This window comes from Grammomys surdaster, unplaced genomic scaffold (genome assembly GCF_004785775.1).
Source record: "Grammomys surdaster isolate TR1022 unplaced genomic scaffold, NIH_TR_1.0 125769, whole genome shotgun sequence".
Classification (NCBI taxonomy): Eukaryota; Metazoa; Chordata; class Mammalia; order Rodentia; family Muridae; genus Grammomys; species Grammomys surdaster.
This window is the reverse complement of record NW_021620600.1, coordinates 615,469-636,007: the sequence shown is the minus strand read 5'-3', so window position 1 is coordinate 636,007 and position 20,539 is coordinate 615,469. Positions and strand designations below refer to the sequence as shown.

The 20,539-nt window shown below is 50.7% G+C and overlaps 2 protein-coding genes across 5 annotated transcripts; one reads left to right on the top strand and one right to left on the bottom strand.

Moving 5' to 3' along the window:
* Positions 1-978: 978 nt before the first annotated feature.
* On the bottom strand, positions 979-7,144 carry Pih1d1 (PIH1 domain containing 1). 3 transcript variants are annotated; one of them, XM_028788861.1, is made up of 10 exons: positions 6,905-7,144; positions 5,083-5,164; positions 4,692-4,758; positions 3,861-4,040; positions 3,095-3,156; positions 2,919-3,000; positions 2,263-2,392; positions 2,054-2,129; positions 1,561-1,704; positions 979-1,407 (listed from the first exon to the last, which is right to left on the bottom strand). In XM_028788861.1, exons 2-10 carry the CDS (start codon positions 5,158-5,160, stop codon positions 1,366-1,368), a joined length of 861 nt encoding a protein of 286 aa, XP_028644694.1. In that variant the 5' UTR covers positions 5,161-5,164; positions 6,905-7,144; the 3' UTR covers positions 979-1,365. The 3 variants fall into 3 exon arrangements, with proteins under 3 accessions (XP_028644694.1, XP_028644695.1, XP_028644696.1); XM_028788862.1 differs by lacking the exon at positions 6,905-7,144 and adding an exon at positions 6,749-6,896; XM_028788863.1 differs by lacking the exon at positions 6,905-7,144 and adding an exon at positions 5,497-5,692.
* Positions 6,896-20,311, top strand: Aldh16a1 (aldehyde dehydrogenase 16 family member A1). 2 transcript variants are annotated; one of them, XM_028788859.1, is made up of 17 exons: positions 6,896-7,053; positions 12,102-12,204; positions 13,114-13,240; positions 13,777-13,955; positions 14,039-14,116; positions 14,262-14,443; positions 14,527-14,679; positions 15,225-15,410; positions 15,758-15,853; positions 16,044-16,180; positions 16,291-16,396; positions 16,493-16,623; positions 17,060-17,227; positions 17,380-17,581; positions 18,818-19,003; positions 19,215-19,337; positions 20,042-20,311. In XM_028788859.1, the coding sequence occupies exons 1-17, from the start codon at positions 6,964-6,966 to the stop codon at positions 20,201-20,203; spliced, it is 2,409 nt and encodes an 802-aa protein (XP_028644692.1). In that variant the 5' UTR covers positions 6,896-6,963; the 3' UTR covers positions 20,204-20,311. The 2 variants fall into 2 exon arrangements, with proteins under 2 accessions (XP_028644692.1, XP_028644693.1); XM_028788860.1 differs by lacking the exon at positions 12,102-12,204 and having other exon boundaries at positions 6,947-7,053.
* The last annotated feature ends 228 nt before the right edge of the window (positions 20,312-20,539 follow it).

Sequence of the window (20,539 nt, the reverse complement as noted above, 5' to 3'; positions counted from 1 at the left end):
AACTCCAGTTCTGGGATCCCACAGCTTGTGCCTTCTACAGAAACCAATCACACACATGATACACATACATTCATGCAGGCAAAACATTCACAAATGTAAAATATATAAATCTAAAAAAAAAAGATCATGTTTCAACAAGTATAAACAGCACCTGACATCTTACCAATATAATACATATGACAGTTCAGGGGTGGAGGCTGGGAAGAGGCTCAGCTCAGGAGAGTTCGTGCCTAGCACGCATGGCGTTCTGGGTTTGGTCCCCAGCTATATAAACCAGGGTAGTCAAACTTGAAATCCCATCACTTTACGGGAGGCAGGAGGATTATAAATTCAAATCCTCAGCTTCAGGAGAAGTTTCAAATCAGCCTGGGCTACATGAGACCTCTTTTCAAACAAACACCAGATGGGGGTGCCCTGAGATATAGCTCAAAGGCACGACAAATGTATGCCTAGCATTGCTTGTTTGGTTTGGATGTTTGAGACAGTGTTTCTCTGTGTAGCCCTGGCTGTTTTGGAACTCACTCTATAGTCCAGGCTGGCCTCAAACTCAGAGACCCGCCTGCCTCTGCCCTTGAGTGCTGGAATGAAAGGTGAATGCCACCACTGCCTGCCCAGAACACACTTGGCATTACAGACTCTGGGTTACATCCTCAGCACCAGAAAGGGGAAAGATTCTTGGGAAGTAGAATGGAGTGTCCTAAAAGAGGGAGCATGACATGCTGAGCCAGGAGGTAGTGAGGCTTGGGGATTTGGGACTTCAACTTGGGGGTACCTGTGACATGAAGCTGGACACCAAGAATGGATAGTTGACAGAGTATGGCACAGGAGAGCCTAGAGACACTGCTTGAGTTTGACTGCTTAGAGGTCAGACAGCACAAGTCCCAGTCCCAAGAGAGCACCCACTGTACTGGGGATAGTCATATAGCAACTTCCCACATGACATTCTGGAGAAGGCACTAGAACTAGGAGAAGCAAGAGTTGGTGGTATGGTGGGACATTTATTCTGGGGACTGCTGGACACCCGTGCGGGAAGAGTCTTGTCTGGGAAGGAGGGGCCGGAGCTGAGCCTGGATGCCTAGATGTTCTCGTTGGCATAATGAAATGGGATAGGAAAGAATCAGGGTCAGCTCTGGAACCCAGGGGAGACAAGCAGAAAACAGGAATCCAGAATGCTCAGGAGGAGGCCGTGGCCGTGAGAAAGAGACAGAGACTTTGGGGACACTGAGTCAGAGCTGGCATTTCTCCTCCCTTCCTTCCTCTACACATCATTGACTGGAGCTGGAGAGAACTGGAATCTGTTTATTTCACTTCACTTAGAGAAGACACCAGCATCTTCTCTACATCTGGAAATACAGGACACTCTGGTCAAGAAGGCGCTGCCAGGAGGGGCATGGACACCATCAGTTGCTGAGAAAGGAGAGAGAATGAGGATTCAGGACCCAGACCTCCAGATGCTGGCTCTCCCCTCTCAAGCCCAGGACTCCAGGTCCATGCCTCCTCCCGCAGAGCCAGGGCTCCAGGTCCCTACATCCCAGCACTTCCTGAAGCCCCTCTAGGCACCTTTCTCCTGAGGTGAAAAGCAGCCCTGGTTGCCTCAGTATTGATCCGCAGGGGAATGGAGGCATCCAGGTGATACAGTTGCTGGGAGCCTCCCATCACCAGGCGGTTCTCTCCTATCTCCAGCGCCAGCCCTTGGGCTCCATCCTGGTGATGAGGCACAGTCAGCCCACGTTCCCTAGCATTGGGAAGCTATGTCCACAAGGTCCTAGCATACATGGTTGTAGCTTCAATCCCCAGCACCAAAACAATGGAGGGAACCCAAAGGACAATAATTCTAAGTCTCAAGGAGCTCAAACCCAGGATAGTAGCAGCTACAGCTGTCATGTTTTCTAGGCCAAGAGAGGCAACTACCTCATTGCCTCAAGAGATAGAACCGAGACCAGTCCAGGCCCCAATGTCTTCCTTCAGACCCAGGAGTTTGGTCCATAGACCTCCTGCCTTAGCCCCGGGGTGTCCACCTGCTCTTTTCCCTGACTAAAGAACCTGCACTCACCAGTTTAGGAAGGTCAACTTCAGCCAAGAGGAGATCAGGAGCTTCCAACCAAAGGCTCAGGTGAGGCCGCTCTGGGCTGTATAGGAACAAGGGCAGGCTGAGGGTGGCCCTCTACTTGGCTTACTGTCCCTTTCTCCCTCCACCCAGCCAGGTCTCAGCCCCAGGACAGTCATCAGCCCAGATGTGCCCAGATGTGCACGACAGCTCACCCGTGCCGGGTTCCCAGTGAGTCACTGGCATCCACGGTCCCCAGCTCCTGGATCCGTGGGCGCTGCTGGGAACGGATGTTCTGCTGTGAGATGCAGCCCAGGAAAGACCGGTACTTCAGCATGCGCCATTCTGAGGGTGCAGAGTCAAACATCACTGGGGTGGGCCCTCAGGTGATACTCCCCAGTCCACAGAGGCTGGGCCACCTTCCTGGAAACTTTCCACCCTGACTGTAGCAAGCTTGACTCTAGGCGGCCCTACCCACCTTAGCTCTACCCTTCTGGGGAATGCACCAAGAAACTCCCCCACACACATCCTGCAGACTCCTGGCCTCAAACCATCTTGACTTCACCCTCATTCTAAGAAGCTTCACCTCGATGCCGGGCAGTGGTGGCACACACCTTTAATCCCAGCACTCAGGAGGCAGAGGCAGGTGGATTCTGAGTTCAAGGCCAGCCTGGTTTACAGAGTTCCAGGACAGCCAGAACTACACAGAGAAACCCTGTCTTGAAAAAACAAAAAACAAAAAACAAAAAGAAGAAGAAGAAGAAGAAGAAGCTTCACCTCTCCTGAAAGCTAGTCAAGGAAATCCCTAACACACTGGATTCACCTCTCCCAAGTGTGGCACCCAAGATTCCTGGTCCCTCCTGCTCCTCACCAGGATTTAGTTGTAGGCCGTACTTGTCTTCAAGGCCCTCTCTGGCGATGGTAACCACCAGTTCCCGCAAGAAATCACTGTTCTGGGGTGAGAGAAAGAAGAGATGTGATGGTAGGGGTGGGGCTGGGGCTGGAGGAAGCATACTGCCAAGGTCTTATCCCTACCCCACACGCCACCTGCATCCTCAGGTAGAAGTTGCTATTGACAGCGACGTCATAGGCAGTACAGCCCTGGCCTTCTGTGGAAACAAAGAGGGAATGAGGTCCCCACAACTTCCATGGAATACCCATAAAACTTACCCAAGGACCAGAGACCCAAGACACAGCAAGTGAAAAACAGCATACACTTTCCAGACAAGTCAGACAAGGTCCTTCTTGGCTTCTAGGCTCACATCTGGGCTGCAGACCACACCACCAAGGTAGGGTCTGCCCCAGCAGCCCCAAGGACGCCCTCGCACTATCCCACCCACTCTAGGAAGTGATAACGTCTACTCTAGAGCCCCCGACTAGCCATACTTCCCGCCTGTCCTGATCCTTAGACCATCAACCAAATCACTGTATCCTCCAGACACAGGGCCTTGCCATCTTTCTATGAAGCCCAGGCTGGCCTCTAGCTCCCAGCAATTCTCCTGCCTCAGTATCCTAAGAGGTAAGATTACGAGAGTGAGCAACCATGCTCAGCTCACTTGTCATCTCTGCCTATGACCCTCTTTTCTGTTTTTTGCCTGAGTAACTCTTCAAATCAGACTGGTACTCTTCCACAAAACCCTCTCAAAAACCTTCTGCAACCTCAGTGATGAGCCCAGGGCATGCGTGCTCCCTCCAGTCCTGAGTTGCTCACACTGGAATGACTTTTGGACCCCTCTGGCTCCCAGTGCTGACTGGGAGCTCCTGAGAAAACACTGCTGGGGGAGCAGACTGGGCGTATCCTGCGGGCACTGACTTGCATCCAGCTCAGCATGCGGCTCCCCCAGGCTCATAGGGATTCGGAAGCCAGCTTGGTCCTCCTCCAGCATCTGAAGCAGTTCCTCCTCAGTCACGTCCACCGGGGGAGGGATGGAGGGAGAGTGGCAGATGTTGATGAAAACCTTTCCTTCCGAAGAGTTGGTCTTTATGCAGAAACCTGCACGGGTGCAGTCATCTTGGCCATCTGTCCCTGAGCTGTCACGTTCTCACCCACCCTCTCTCTCCCTTTTTTGAGACAAGGTCTCTCACTTTTACAGTCAGGCTGGCCCCAGACTTGGGAGTTCTGCATCCTTAGAGCACAGGCATTCATTTCTTCCCCTCTTTTAATTACATGTACCTATTTCGCCTCTGTGTGTGTGTGTGTGCATGCGTGTGTGCAAACACGGCTGGAGTGTGTGATGGTCAGAGGACGACATTCAGGACTCAGTTCTCTTGGGTCACCAGGCTGTGGCAAGCACCTTTACCCTGTAAGTATGGCCCTGCCTTCACACTTCGGTTCTGTCCTCCCCTCTTTCCATTCCTCTCTGCTTCTCTCAGGCACCCGACTCTTTCTTACGTTGACTCTCCACTTCCCACTCTGTTCTCTGTGGTCCAGTGTTTGTTGGTGATCTTCCTGCCTGTCCATTCACAAAACTACTCCTAGGCCTTTGTACCCAAATATGATCTGTCACCTTCATCCTGTGTGTCCTGCCTCCAGCTTCTCCTGACCCTCTCCCAGGGTCTCCCATTCTCCCTGGGCTATCCTACCTTCCTATCTAGCTATCTACCTACTTACTACCTAGACACAGCACTTCTATCTGTCTCTCACCAGGCTTTGGCTGGATCTGTGTAGACTCCGGCCCGGCTGTCTGGGCTTGCTGGAGCTCTTTGGAAGCCTGTGGGGGGAAAAGCAACCGTCCAGGATGAGTCTGCGAAGTCAAACCACCTCATCTGATCCTCAAACGACTACAGGACAACTCATATGTGACAGCTCAGGATCACTATACAGTCTAGGCCCCCTTTTATTTTTACAAGAATTCCCAAGTTCACTCCCATTCCATTTCTTTTAAAACCTCGTAAACCTTGAACCAAACAACTACAATTCCCATAGGTCTCCTTGCTGCCATAGGGCATTCTGGGAAACGAAGCTGCCTCTCTGAGTGGCAATTCATAATAGATTCTTAAATACCCAGGTTTCCACCAGTCTAGTCAACCCGCACCTTCAGCAGCAACTCCTGAAACCGCACCGTCTCTTCTGCGTCGCTTAGCTCTGGTGCCAGAAACGTCGAGTCCGCCATGGCCCTAGGAAAAAGTCCCAGGCGTCCAAAACGTGGAGAGTTTTTCCCAGATAAAGGAAGCCAGCCTACTGTAGGGTCACAGTTGATTCGGTGTGTGTGTGTGTGTCTGTGTTTCCTCTGTGTAGCCCTTCCTGGCTGTCCTGGAATGCTTTGTAGACCAGGCTAGCCTCGAATCCACAGAGACCTGCCTGCCGATGCTTCCAAAGAGCTGGGATTAAAGGCGTCCACCATTATCTCCCAGCCAGTCAAGTACACACAGTACTCCACCCAGAGTCCTAAAATCTGTCCTGAGAATGGTCTACAGTCCCATTATGATGAAGGCTCGGTTTTCATTACCTGTTGGGTATCTTAATCGGTCCTGTTTGGCCATGGGTAAATGAAAGCCATACTTCCGGCGTCTGTATAACTAAGGAACTGAAGTAGCCGCCGTTAAACCCACCTCAGTGCCCTATCATCCAAAGCAGGCACCCACAAGGACCACTTGTATTAAAGATCTGAAGCCACACCCTCTTACCCAACCAATCAAAAGTAAGAGCTGAGGGGGCCCGAGAAATGACACACTTCCTGAATCAATAAAACCTACATTTCCGCCGGGCGGTGGTGGCGCATGCCTTTAATCCCAGCACTTGGGAGGCAGAGGCAGGCGGATTTCTGAGTTCGAGGCCAGCCTGGTCTACAGAGTGAGTTCCAGGACAGCCAGAGATACACAGAGAAACCCTGTCTCGAAAAAACTAAAAAAAAAAAAAAAGAAAAAGAAAAAGAAAAGAAAGCTTTAGTATCTCCTGTTCTTGCCTATCATGTGTTAGGCTCTGGGTCCGATCCCACCCAACACACACTCAGTCTCAGTGCTATTAATCGCCCGTTTTGAACAAAATGTATGTTTTTGCTTATAAAAAAAAAGTTATGGAAGCGGAGGAGGCTGGAGGGATAGTTAAACGGCTGAGTGCTGACTGCTCTTCTAGAAGAGAGTTCTATTCCCAACACCCACATTGCAACTAACAATCCCTGTAACTCCAGTTCTAGGGGATCGGTCGCCCTCTTCTGTCCTCCTGGGATACTGCAGTACTTGATGCACGGACATGCATGCAGGCACAACACTCGTGCACATAAAAGTAATCTCTGTTTGCTTCTTTTAAAGAAAGAAAAACATCTGGATGGAGAGAAGGCTCAGCAATTAAGAACACATGTTGTTTTTGGGTAAGTCTGGAGTGAGGCTCCTAACACCCACATGTTGCCTCACAACTGCCACTGGGCTCACTCAAGCCCAGTGCCTGCATCGCCCTCTTCTGGGCTCCATAGGCACTGCAGACACATAGTGCAAAGACGTCCCTCAGGTTAAACACCCTTACAAAGAAAGAGAAATATTTTTTAGCCAGTGTGCTGGCACACGCCTTTAATACCAGCACTCAGGAGGCAGAGATAGGTCTCTGAGAGTTGAAGCCAGCCGGGACAACATAGTTAACTCCAGCGTTCACAATAAGACCCTGTCTCAAAAAAAACAAAACGGAAATCTATTTTTTTTCTAAAGACTCAAAGTGACGATAGCCGAAGCCCTTCTGTTAATGTGGGACCCCACCCACCCACCTACCCATTTCTGTTCTCCCTGAAACTACAGTTCCCTGCGTCCGCCCACAGGCCGCATCGCGTGGCTCTAAAGTAGGCGGGTCACGTCCTATAGCTCGCTGCCCCGCCCTACTGTTGGCCCCGCCCCTTTGACTGGAGTGGGCGGTGCCGCACTTCGGACCTCCAAGTTCCTCTAGGCAGACGATCCAGCCGTCCTTCGCGGAAGGCGTTCGGCGAGTGATGGCGGCTACGCGTGTACAGCCCTGTACCCGTGAGATCTTCACGACGCTGGAGTACGGACCGGTGCCAGAGAGCCACGCATGCGCGCTGGTGAGGGCTTGCCTTGCGGCGGCCGGCTATCCCCTAAGTCCTCTCGGCCGCTTTCGGCGCGCGGGCTCCCGTCATCCACTGCGGCACTCTCGGCAGCCCCGCCCTGTCAGCGCGCGTGATTCACGTTATGCCTTGGAAGCCTTGCCTGGGCCGCTGGCCTTGGGCGGTCTCATGGTTCTCATTTATGGCCCTGAACGCCGCTGTAGTGTTTTCTCAGACCCCTTCAGTAACGAGCGGTCACTAAATTCCCATATCCCTCGTGGTCCTCGTGAGACTTCTTCACCTTGCTGGACCATGGTTCCTTGCGGCTCCTGGTACTTCGGAGGCTCACGGGAACGTTCAGAGCCCCAAGTTGGTTCAAAGCTGCCCCTGTCTGAATATCCTTACGGTGCTCTGTGATCCCACGCCCCTTTGAACGTCATATGAATTCTCTTGATCCTCCTGGCTCATTCGATTCTCATTCTTTCTCTACCCCTCTCCCTCCCAAGTTTAATGAGTTTCTTTGGAAGATTGTCCTATTTCATTTATATTATTCCTTTAGAGCCTCCTGGCCCAGGGCTCCAGAACCCTCTTGCAGTCCCAGTGGATTGTAGTTAGGGTTCCTGGGATTTTCTTTTAAACCAAGGGCCAATCAGAATGCCTATGGTCTCAGAAATTCTTCCCAGCATTTAGGGAAGTATTAAGGAGGTCGGAGAGTCTTTAGACTCTAAAAGGAGTCCCTGCGTTACAGAAGGGCTGCAACTTTGGAAGGACAGCATATATAACACTCTATAAAGTTTAGAGTGTTGATCCCAAAGATTCAAGGAGAAAGATCACTGACCCCCCAAATCATCATGGCCAAAGTAACTAAAACAAGTAATTAAACACGCTTTTTTTATTTGAGTACACAAGCTACCTACCTGATAAGTCTGAGTTCTAAAAGTCAGTCCTGGATGTAAGGAAGACAAGTTTTTTATAGCTTGGGGATAGGGGGGTATAGCCAGCAAAATAGTTGGGGTTACAGAGCAGAACATAAGCCTTGTAATGACCTCCTGAAGAAAAGACATATTGCTAGGTGTTCCTAAAATGGTAACCATAGCAACCCTTTTGCAACACAGGGCTGCAAAATGATTAAAATATCTTTTTAAAACCAAGGCATGGTTGAAGTTTCTTGGAACAGGCAGTACAGAACTATTTGTACTTAAGGTTACAGGTGGGACATAACACAATCCTTGAGAAACAGATTTAATCATAAACAGGAAAGAACCTAGTTTGTCTTTACTGTAAGAGGCTTTCAAGCCTAAGATGGAGGCAGACTGGTTCATCAAGAGATGTCACCCAGATGCTGGTTAAGAGTAGGATCCCGGCTGGAGAGATGGCTCAGTGGTTAAGAGCACTGACTGCTCTTCCAGAGGTCCTGAGTTCAATTCCCAGCACCCACATGGTGGCTCACAACCATCTGTAATGGGATCCGAAGCCCTCTTCTGGTGTGTCTGAAGACAGGGACTATGTACTCACATACATGAAACAAATAAATAAATCTTAAAAAAAAAAGAAATTTAATTTGGGCTGGAGAGATGGCTCAGCGGTTAAGAGCACTGACTGCTCTTCCAGAGGTCCTGAGTTCAAATCCCAGCAACCACATGGTGGCTCACAACCATCTGTAATGAGATCTGATGCCCTCTTCTGGTGTGTCTGAATACAGCTACAGTGTACTCATAAATAAAATAAATAAATAAATCTTTAAAATAGTTCCATAAAAAAAAAAAAAAAAAAAAGGTTAGGGTTCCCGGGTGGGGGTTTTTTTTTTTGGGGGGGGGGGGTGGTTTGGTTTAGTTTGGTTTTTCGAGACAGGGTTTCTCTGTGTAGCCCTGGCTATCCTGGAACTCACTTTGTAGACCAGGCTAGCCTTGAACTCTCGAACTCAGAAATCCACCTGCCTCTGCCTCCCAAGTGCTGGGATTAAAGGCGTGGGCCACCACTGCCCAGCTTCTGGTAGCTGTCTTTGGGGCTGTTTAGTGTTCCTTCGTGGAGAGTCCAGGATAGGATAGGCACTGGGCTCTGATAACTGGGTGCTGTGAATCCATCACAGGGAGATGGAGTTACTGTTGCTTGAACTTTATGCTCCTGGACAAACAGTTGCAGTGGAGACTCCAGCCAGGGAGTTGAAGGTAGTGGACTTGGAGTAACTAAAAAGGATTTGGAACAATTCAGAGACCCCAGTGGGAAGCTGTTTAGGGGCGGCATGCCTCTGTATAACAGTAATCGGTGAAGGCTGGGATTGATGGGTGGATAGATTGTGCCACAGAGAGGAGATTATTTTTGTTATTTTAGTGACAGAACACAAGGCTCATGAGCAAAGTAATTTTGCCCATAGTACACACGCTTAAAGGAGTTTGGATGTGGTAGACAAACCAAGAATCCCAGCATTTGGAAGGCCAACGCAGGAGAGTTACGAGTTCCAAGTCAACTAAACAGTCTCAAAAAAAACAAGATAAAGAGCTGGGCCTGTCACTGGGCCTTGGATTCTGGTGCCCCCCCACCCCAGTCACTTGTCCCCGTTATTCCAACAAAGGCCTCAGATTTACACTCTATGGGCACCTCAACCAGCAAACATGTTTTCTTTGGCTTGAACTTTGTTTTTGGAAATGTCATTTATTGTACAATTAGTCCCATCTAAACATCCTGGATACTAATTTCTCTTGAAAATAAAATTCCAGAGTTTGGCAACTGTTTGGCTCCAGTTCCCTGACAAGACTCATCTGGAATCAATTGTCTTGGCTACTTAGGGACATTTAAAGCTCTTGGTGTCCAATAGGCAATCCGCTCCTGCTCCTGTGGCCTGCCAGGACCCTGTGGACATTCTTGTGGGAACGTGTTTTCCATCTTTTCCACAGCAGTTGATGTTAGGAACTCCCACGTATTCATCACGTGGCTTCAACAACTACACGCAGGCCAGTGTTTGCTGGTGCTTTTTCCTTTCTCTCAAGAGTAGTTTATACAAATGCCAGCTGTTGTGCTACTTTTGCATAAATATTTGAGTCTTTATTTCTAGCAGATAAGGGTTTTGTTATCCAGCTAGCACTGTCCTAGCATTAACTGTCAGTCATCGTGGTTAGTTCCCAGCTCGTGTTCACATGGCCCCACTTCCAATGGCTCTGTCCTTGTGATTGCTGCAGTTTGGAACATTTGGGTGACAATATTTCTTTTCTTTTTAAAAGGTTTTTATTTTCTTTTGGGACAGGATTTCTCTATGTGACCAGTCCTGGCTAGCCTAGAATGCTCCATGTAGACAGTCTGACCTGAACTCACAAGCAATTCACCTGTCTCTGCCTCCCGCCTGCTGAGATTAAAGTGTGCAGCACCTAGCCAAGATTTTTTTTTTGTTCTTTATGATTATGTGTCTGTGTGTATGCATGTGCACATGCTCACAAGTGATCGAGGAGTCCAGCAGAGGGGTTGAGATCCCTGGAGCTGGAGTTGCTGGTGGCTGTGAGCTGTCATGGGTAGTCTGCAGGAGCCCTTAGCTCTGGAGTCAGCTCTTCTGTTCCAGCCTTCTTTCTTTTGAATTGCTCCCTCACTAGGCTAGATCTCCCCATGTAGGCTAGGCTGGCTGTTCTTTGAGCCCCAAGGATCCTCCTCCTCTACCTTCCTAACACTGGGATTCAAACGTGTGTGCCTTGATCCACGTTTCTCCCATGGACTTGGGGATTGAACCCAGGTTCTTTTATTCATTGCAAGGCAAGCACTTGGCCAACTGAGAACTTCCACACCATGCACTTTTTTTTTTTTGAGACGGAGTCTCCCTATGTAGCTTAGGCTACCCTTTAAAGCATAGTGATCTCCTGCTTCTCTGTCTCAGGTGTTGGGATTATGGACATGTGGTACACACTGAGCCCATTGTGCTTTAAGAAAAAAAGTAAATAATGACAGCGCCGGGCGGTGGTGGCGCACGCCTTTAATCCCAGCACTTGGAGGCAGAGGCAGGTGGATTTCTGAGTTTGAGGACAGCCTGGTCTACAGAGTGAGTTCCAGGACAGCCAGGGCTACACAGAGAAACCCTGTCTCGAAAAACAAAAAACAAAACAAACAAACAAAAAAAGAATGACAGGGCCAGTTGTCAGAATAAGGAAAAACATCAGAAAGTGGAGAGTAGATGTTGGAATTAAGAACAGCAGAAAATTTAAGGAGGAAGAGAAAGCAGCATGAAGCATTCGTGGAGAGGAAGCTGAAGTCAAGGTCACAGAAGGAGCTAAAGTGGCTCTGCTGGCTGCTTATGGATATTGATTCCTTCCCCTTTCCCCAGAGACAAAGTATTATAACCCCTGGCTAAGCCTGGCCGTGCTGGCACACGCCTTTAATCCCAGCACTCGGGAGGCAGAGGCAGGAGGCCAGCCTGATCTATAGAGCAAGTTCCAGAACAGTTAGAGATACACAGAGAAACCCTGTCTTCAAAAATGAAAATAATAAAAATAATAATAGTGTTAATAAACAAAGCTGTAGAGCTCTTGCCTAACATTTTCAAGGCCCCTGGGTTCCATCCCCAGCATCAATGCTAGCTTAAAGTCATTTCTCTGTGGATGAAAGTGAGATACTAACATGTAAGCCAGGCATACTAGTGCACACAGTGGATGGATGCAGGAGGATCTGGAGTTCATTCATGACACCTCAGTGAGTTTAAACCAGCCTGGGCTATTATTAAATTTGATCCTGTCTCAAAAAGAGAGAAACAGAATAGAGTCCAAGCAAGATCTTGCCATTGCAGCTCAGGCTGGCCTGAGTACTGGGGCTGTATGTGAGCTATACATATAATACAGGCTGTAGCAGCAGTGCTAGCTAATGTAATAAGCTTCAGATAATGTTTTAGCCATAGTAAAAACAAAACAAGATCAAACAAACAAACAAACAAACAAAACCGGGGCTAGAAGTATAATTTGATCGTGTAGGCAGACAGGAGAAGGGTGAGTTGAGGGCAAAGGGTGCAAGCGTCCCTCCCCTCAAGGAGAGCAAGGGGATTAGCTGTCCCAGCTGCCTCATAGGCTCTTCTCCAAACTCCTTTCTTCCCCCAGGCCTGGCTGGACACCCACAACCGCCTCTTGGGCCACTATGTCAATGGGATGTGGCTGAAGCCAGAACACAGGAGTCCAGCGCCTTGCCAGGATCCCATCACAGGTTTTTGAAGAGTCCAGTTATTCAGGAGGAACAAAGACCTCTCTCAGGGTGGCAGCCATGCCATCCCTGATATCTGGGCTCAAGCCCCTCAGTGCAGGAACAACCACTGATGGTGGTGGCGATGGGAGTTCTCATTTCTCCTGAGGACAGCCTCAGTAATTATAGTTGCTAGTGCCTCCAAAGGCTTTTGAAGCCTCTCTCTACTAAATTCCCTTCCTAAAGCCTAGTATAATGGCTCATACCTCTAATCCCAGCAATCCAGGGACTGAAGTTTGAGGGTCACGAGTTTGAACCCAGCCTGAAATACAGAGTGAATTCCAGGCCAGCCTTGGCTTCATAGTGAGACACTTTTAAAAAAGAAGAAAGGGGCCAAAGAGATAGCTCAGTGGTTAGAAGTGTGTACTGTTCTTTCAGAAGACCCAGGTTCATTCAGTACCTAGCACCCATGTCCAGATCAGGCTGCTCAAAACCACCTGTAAGTTCAGGTCCAGACGATCTGACTCCTGTGGGCACTGCATGTGTATGGTATACATACATATATATACATACATGCAGGCAATACACTCATAACTCATTCCAAATAAATAAAAGTTTAAAAGCACAGCTGAGTGTTTAATCTTAGCACTCGGGAGACAGAGACAGACAGATCTCTGAGTTTGAGCCCAGCCTGATCTACAGAGAGACTTCCAGGATAGTCAGGGCTACACAGAGAAACCCTGTATCAACAAAACAAACAAACAAAAAGTTTAAAAATCAGAATAAGAAAGGAAAGAAGGAAAAGGAAGCCAGCTCCTGCCTGCAGGGCTCAGTCAGAGCAGTAACAGGTAACTAGAGGAAGACCTGGGACTCACAGGAAACTTCTGACACAAGCCCCCCACCCCCAATCTGGGCCCCCACTTGTCTCTGCAGGAGAGAACTTGGCCAGCTGCCTGCAAGCAGAGGCTGAGGACATCGCTGCAGCTGTGGAGGCTGCAAAGATAGCATTCAAGACCTGGAGCCAACTCCCTGGAGCTGCTCGGGGCCAGCACCTAACCCGGTGAGGACGCACAGACAAGGCCCACAGGAGAAGAGATGGACCTTGTCCCTCACGATTCCCAGGAGACTGTACAAACAGTGATTCCCTTTCCTCAGATCCCTTTGAATTAATGGTTCATGTTTCCCGAATGCATGTGGCGCTTCAGTGGCCGAATCAGCCGTTGTTCCTCATGGTTCACTGGGACTAGTAGAGTCAGAATATCACGAGAGCCCTGCTGCTCAACACTCCGTTAGAGTCTGAGCACCCTGCTTCCCATCACACTACGGAGTCAGCTATAAAGATCCCATTTCCCATAATGCAACTGAGTCAGAGGCTAAGGTTCAAGTTCCCAGTTATCTTTGGGACTGGCTGGTAATCCGTGACCAGGACCATTCTACAGCACCCACACACAGAGTTTTGACCTCTCCTAGACTACATTTCCTATACAGCTTTGGTACCTACTATCCCTGATAAACTATGGATCTGCCTGTAAGGTCTTGTGGGGATTATAGTCCAGGTTGCTCTGAGCATGGACCAACTCCTTGTATTCTCTGAAGGCTGGCCAAGGTTATTCAGAAGCACCAGCAACTGCTGAGCACCCTGGAGTCCCTGGTCACTGGGCGGGCTGTTCGAGAAGTTCGAGATGGAGATGTGCCACTGGCCCAGCAACTGCTCCAGTACCATGCAGTGCAGGCGCCCGCCCGGGATAGCACACTGGCCGACTGGGAGCCCATGGGTGAGGAGAACTGTAGGTCCTCAAAGAGCCCTCCTGACCCAGTAAAGCAACCCGTCCGTCTCCTCATTATGGATTCTTTGCAGGAGTCATTGGCCTCATCCTGCCGACTTCTTTCTCTTTCCTGGACATGATGTGGAGGGTCTGCCCTGCCCTGGCTATGGGTGGGTAAAGGCATGGCTCCCCTCCCCCATCTTTTCTCAGAAAGGATGGTTGGGGTCAAGAGGGCTGGCACCTGGACCCCTGGGTGTGTAAGGGGAGGGGAGGGGTCTGGACTCAGATCTGAGAAAGGTTGTTTCCCTTCCCCAGGCTGCACTGTGGTGGTCCTCGTGCCCCCAGCCTTCCCTACACCTCTCCTCATGGCTCAACTGGCAGGGGAACTGGGCTCTTTCCCAGGGATCCTCAATGTGGTATGTGGCCCTGCCTCGCTGGGGCCTGTCCTGGCCTCCCAACCTGGAGTCCAGAAAGTGGCCTTCTGTGGAGCTGTGGAGGTATTTTCAGGGCTGGGAGTGGGATGGGCATGACTAAGGACCAAGCGCTCCTGCCATAACTGAAACTCATGGGGTTCCCTCAGGAAGGACGTGTTCTGCGACAGACTCTAGCAGGCAAGGGAGCTGAGCTGAGCCTGGCCCTGGGCACAGAGTCACTGTTGCTGCTGACGGACTCGGCAGATGTGGACTCAGCTGTGGAGGGTGTTGTAGATGCTGTCTGGTCAGACCGCGGCCTGGTGAGATCTGTATGCTCATGTCACCTAAGTCCAGGCACCCTCCATATCTCTCCAAATACCTGAGGTGTTCATTCGCAGCTTGTTTTTAATCTCTGTTCTTTGGACCTTTTTGTTATTTAAGACAGAGTCTTTTAACCGGGTGGTGGTGGCGCACGCCTTTAATCCCAGCACTTGGGAGGCAGAGGCAGGCGGATTTCTGAGTTCGAGGCCAGCCTAGTCTACAGAGTGAGTTCCAGGACAGCCAGGGCTACACAGAGAAACCCTGTCTCGAAAAACCAAAAAAAAAAAAAAAAAAAAAAAAAAAAGACAGAGTCTTATGTAGCCCAACCTGGCTTCCAGCTCACTATGTAGCCCAGGCTAGCCTTGAGCTCCTAATCCTCCTGGGGTTACAGGTATATGCCACCATTCTGGGCAAGTTGCCAGTTCCCTGCAGTCTACCTCTTGCTTGCTGCTGCTCCTGTGTCCCTGAGGCCCACCCTCTGTGGGAGCCTGTTCTCCATACATCGCCCCTGACTTTGCCACTTCTGATGCCTTTTTTCCAACAGGGGGGGCTCAGGCTCTTCATCCAGGAATCTGTATGGGATGAAGCTCTGAAGCGACTCCAGGCCAGGATGGCACAGATACGGAGTGGGCGAGGACTGGACGGGGCTGTGGACATGGGGGCTCGAGGAGCTGCTGCCCGAGACCTGGCCCAGAACTTTGTGAATGAGGCCCAAAGCCAGGGTGGACAGGTGAGCCCCAACTGCACAATGGGGTCTTAGACCTTGACTAGCCAACTCCTATGTCAGAGTAAGAAAGTCCCAGGCCCTAGAGCCCTGGGTCTAAATCCTAGACTCCTGAGTTTGGGGAAGGAAGTTGGGGTCTGGACTTGAGTGTCTAAGGGAGGAGGCCTAGGGATCTGGATGCCTGGGTTGAAGGAGGAGCCTGGGGCTTGGAGCCCTGGGCCTGAAGGAGGAGGGCCGGGACCTAGATAGCTAGGTTTAGGAAGGACCTGAAGCCTGGATGTTCATGAGGAGGGCTGAGCTGTATCCCTGGTCTAGAGAGGACAGGCATCTGTATCTATTTCTCCTCCTCCCAGGTATTCCAAGCTGGCGACGTGCCCTCCAGCAGCCCATTCTTCTCTCCAGTCTTGGTTTCTGGTCTGCCTCCAGCAGCCCCGTGTGCCCAGGCTGAGGTGAGGCCCTTGAAACTGCAGTCATCCTGCCCTGCCCTTCCATCCTCAGTGACTTGTGGGCACCAACCCTGAACCTAAGAGTGTTTGCATGACCCTGCAACCTGCAGCTGTGAGCACTATGACTTCCTCAAATGGGTAAAGTACTGACGGCAGGGTTTGCTCTCCAGCTAATACCTGTCACCTCTTCTAGGTACCGTGGCCTGTGGTTATGGCTTCTCCTTTCCGCACAGTCAAGGAGGCACTATCCCTGGCCAATGGAACACCTCGGGGAGGCAGCGCCAGTGTGTGGAGTGAGAGGCTAGGGCAGGCCCTGGAGCTGGGCTATGGGTCAGTTGGTACTTCCTCCCCTGCCTATGCCCTGTCTCCCTCAGGTGTCTCCCTCCTCCTTCACCCAGCTTTCCATCTCCTCCTCCCCTGTGTCTTTACCTGCCTCATAGGCTCCAGGTGGGCACAGTGTGGATCAACGCTCATGGCCTCCGAGACCCCGGAGTGCCTACAGGTGGCTGCAAGGAGAGTGGGTCTTCCTGGCACGGAGGTCCAGATGTGAGTGCCCATCCGCCTATGAATCTCTTGACACCTAGTACCTCTCGAGTCACCTTGAGACCATCTGGCCTCCTGGTGACCACGCACCTCTCACAGGGTCTGTATGAGTACCTGCAGCCCTTGGGGACACCTTCCCGGGAGTCCTTCCTTTGTGAGACTCTCAACTACGACACATTTGGCCTTGCTGTGTCCTCCAGGCTGCTGTCCAGGCCAGAAACAGGGCCTAGGTGAGCTCTTGCAGCCCTGGTAGCAGAGGGTGAGAATGGGGGTCCTGGAGGGTGCTTAGAGCCAGTCTTGGGGTCTCCAGTTCTTAGTGTAGCTTTCTGGGTCCTAACCCCAAGTGTAACGAGCACTGCAGTTCTACTAATGGTCTGAGTTTCTCCGGAAGCAAGAATTCCAGACGTCCCAGACACTCACAGGAATAGGGATTTAGAGTGTCCAAGAGGTTCATTAAAGTAAGAGTTTAGGATGACCCAAAAACTCATGGGGTAGGAATTCAGAATTCTCTAGAGGCTCATGGGAGCAGGTGTTTGAATCCTCCTAGAAGCTCATAAGAATAGAAATTTGAGTCCAGAAGGTTCCTGGGAACTGAGAGGTCCAACCAGTGTAGTAGACCTGCCAGTGGCCTATGTGGACTCAGCCTCCTCCTGTTCCACTCTGCAGCCCAGCACCTCCCTATGGGCTGTTTGTTGGGGGCCGTTTCCAGTCTCCTGGGACCCAGAGCTCCAGGCCCATCCAGGACTCTTCAGGCAAAGTCTCCAGCTGTGTAGCTGAGGGCGGAGCCAAGGATATCCAAGCGGCTGTAGCAGCTGCTCATCAGGCTGCCCCTGGGTAAGAGGTTCAGATGGAAGCTCAGAGGTAAGGGCAGCTGGGATGGGAGTAAACTTGGGACTGAGCCCTAAGTTGAGGCTGTGGAGAGAGGTGGCCATGTGGGAGTAGCTAAGGCCAAGCTGTTACCCCTAACTTGCATTGTTTGCCCACAGCTGGGGAGCCCAGTCCCCAAGAGCCCGAGCAGGCCTGCTATGGGCCCTGGCAGCTGCTCTGGAGCGTAGGAAGCCAATGCTGGCCTCACAACTAGAGAGGCATGGAGCAGTGCCTACGGTTGCCAAGACTGAAGTAGAGCTGAGTGTGAGGCGACTCCAGATATGGGGCACCCAGGTTCAGGACCAAGGCCAGACACTACAGGTGAGACAGATCTAAGCAGCTGGACAGGGCAGCCAGCCAGCAAGCCAAGAGTCAGAACCCAGGCTCAGTGAGCCAGGCCTGAGTCCAGGCTTAGCTGTAAAAATTCTAGAAAATACAATTAACTTCTGACGAGAGGAGAGACAGATCAGTGCTTGGCTGAGAACCCATGGCTCAGAGGACAGAAGGGAGGGTTACAGTGCTTACAGGACAACAGGCTGCTCACGAGTGCACACTTTGTAGGAACTTCCCAGATTATGCCATTTAAAATCTAAGTAATGTAGGCTTGACTGTATTCAAGAAGGCTTTGTAAACACACAGTGGGCATGGAGGTGCAGGCCTGTGGTCTCAACATTTATAAAATGGAGACAGTGAAATCCCATGTCAAAGAAACAGAGGTATTGCTGAGCATGGTGGCGCATACCTTTAGTCCCAGCAGTAAGGCAGTAAGAAGCTATCCTTGCAGAGGGCGGGTTTGACCTCAACATGCAGGTCAGAGGCCTCATGTAACTCCAGCTGCAGGGGCCTCACCCTCCCTTCTAGCACTCACAAAGCGCATAACTGTGCACACACACACAAACAATTAAAAAGGAAATCACATTCCAGTACTCGAAAAGCAGAGGCAGGTAGACCTATGTGAATTTGAGGCCAGCCTGGTCTATAGAGTGACTTCCAGGATAGCCAGAACTGCCCAGAGTCTTGAAAAACCAAAACTCAGTCAGTCAGTCAGTCAGTCAGTAGTCAGTCAGTCAATCAATCAATCAATCAAGCTGGGCATTGGTGGTGTCTGTGTTTAATCCCTGCACTCAGGAGTCAGAGGCAAGCAGATCTCTGAGTACAAGGCCAGCCTGGGCTACATAGGTAGCCCCTGTCTCAATACAAACCAGACACAAACAAGTGTTGGAATATGGTTCAGTGATAGAACACTTGACTATCCTAGCATGGTTGGAGCACTCTATAATAACTCAAAACACACTGATGGTCCAAGCCCAAAGTCTCAGCTACTCCATAGGCTGAGGCAGAAACATGGCAGATTGAAGGCCCAGAGGCCCAGAGAGGTTAAGTAACTCATGCTGGTCCATAAAGCTAATGAGTGGCCATTGGGCTCCAGCATCCCCTGGTCACACTTTATTGGAGGTACTCTGGAGCTAGGAACATGTCAAATGTGGGAGAATGGGGCAGGCAATAGAGAGGCCTCTGGGAGCTTGTCCTTGATGTGTCTGTCATCTGTCCCTGTAGGTAACAGGATTGAAAGGCCCTGTGCTCCGGCTTCGAGAACCACTGGGAGTGCTGGCCGTGGTATGCCCAGATGAATGGCCTCTGCTGGCTTTTATGTCACTACTGGGTCCTGCACTGGCCTATGGCAACGCTGTGGTCTTAGTACCCAGTGGGGCATGTCCTCTGCTGGCCTTGGAGGTCTGTCAGGTAAAATCACCTGCTTCCCCTCCTGTCTGCTGCTCCTGGATCTTCAGGAGCTCAGTTGGCCTCTTCCCTCCTGGGTAGCCATGGTAATGAGTCTCAGCATCCCATCTAAGTCCTATTCCTTGTATGAGCTCCTACAGCCACTGCCAGATGCCCACTCTTCAGCCTGCCCTTACTCATGGTCAACCCTGGTTGTCCCACTCTCTCATCCTAGGATATAGCTACTCTGTTTCCTGCTGGCCTGGTGAATGTAGTGACAGGAGATCGGGACCACCTGACCCGCTGTCTGGCCTTACATCAGGATGTCCAGGCCTTGTGGTATTTCGGCTCTGCCCAGGTACTTCAGGGTACTTAACCTTCACCAACAGACTTCTGTGCTAGGAATGTGGCCTCATCCCCTAAGGACCTCTGTTGCTAACAAGAAGAAATGCCTTGACAACAGCTGCTGAGGTCCTACCCTGGTACAAGCTCAGTCACAAAGGAAGAGGGTCTTTTATTATGGGGATGAGGGAGACAGTGTTTCCAGACAGGATTTCTCTGTGTAGCTCTGGCTGTTCTAGAACTATGTAAACCAGGCTGGCCTTGAACTCACAGAGATTTGCCTGCCTCTGCCTCTGCCTCCCAAGTACTGGGATTAAAAGTATGTACTACTGCTGCTCAAAGAAAGGGCCTAAAGCCTCCCAAAGACATCATGGTTTTTGGAAGACCTATTGCTAAGGTATGCACCCTAGCAACATTCCAAGGCTCTGCCCTCCTAATCCACTGTTCCTGGATGAGAAGTCCCCATTGGCAAGAGCCTTGAACTGGGGAGGACGAGGCTTCCCTAGGTGTACTTCCTCTGAATCTAAAAGGAATGTTGCCCAGGGTCTAAATGTCCAGCCTCGTCTGTCAGGATCTAAGTGTCCAGCCTCGTCTGTCAGGATCTAAGTGTCCAGCCTCGTCAGGTCTTCAGGTCTTTCACAGGTGTTGGTTGCTAAGGAAGCAGCTGTTTGGCAACTAAATGGGCACTGGCAGTCCTAATCATGTATCTCTCCATCCCAGGGCTCCCAGTTTGTGGAATGGGCCTCTGCAGGAAACCTCAAGTCTGTGTGGGTAAACGGGGGCTTCCCAAGGGCCTGGGATGTGGAGGCCCAGGGGGCAGGACAGGAGCTGAGACTTCACGCAGCACGAACGAAGGCCCTGTGGCTGCCAATGGGGGACTGATGCCAAAGCCACCTACTCCATCTTTCATACCCAGGGACACCAAGTCCTTGGAACTTTCCTCTCAGATTTTCCATGGCTTCTAATAAACTGAGTGACTTTGACTGTGCATTTGAGGATGTGGGAACAGTGGCTTCTTCATGTGTGGCCTATGTAGGCAGCCCTGGGAGAACACTGTGTTTATGGGATGCGTAAAGGGGACTCAGTCCCATCCAGCACTCTTGGATCAGGAGGCGGTAGAGGGAAGTCCCTGGAAGGCTCTGTCCCCTTTATACTTGATTCCAGCATTGATTCCTTCCTGTAAGCCTCCTTCTGTACTAGAAGGAATGTCTCCTAGCA

Coding starts and splice junctions, on each gene's coding strand:
- Pih1d1 (XM_028788861.1), bottom strand. CDS start 5,160: ATGGCGGACTCGACGTTTCTGGCACCAGAGCTAAGCGACGCAGAAGAG. Junction 3,001..3,094: donor ACTTCTACCTGAGGATGCAG/GTGGCGTGTGGG, acceptor CTCTCACCCCAG/AACAGTGATTTCTTGCGGGA. Junction 2,130..2,262: donor TCACTGGGAACCCGGCACGG/GTGAGCTGTCGT, acceptor GTTCCTATACAG/CCCAGAGCGGCCTCACCTGA.
- Aldh16a1 (XM_028788859.1), top strand. CDS start 6,964: ATGGCGGCTACGCGTGTACAGCCCTGTACCCGTGAGATCTTCACGACG. Junction 12,205..13,113: donor TTGCCAGGATCCCATCACAG/GTTTTTGAAGAG, acceptor TTGTCTCTGCAG/GAGAGAACTTGGCCAGCTGC. Junction 13,956..14,038: donor GGCCGACTGGGAGCCCATGG/GTGAGGAGAACT, acceptor GATTCTTTGCAG/GAGTCATTGGCCTCATCCTG.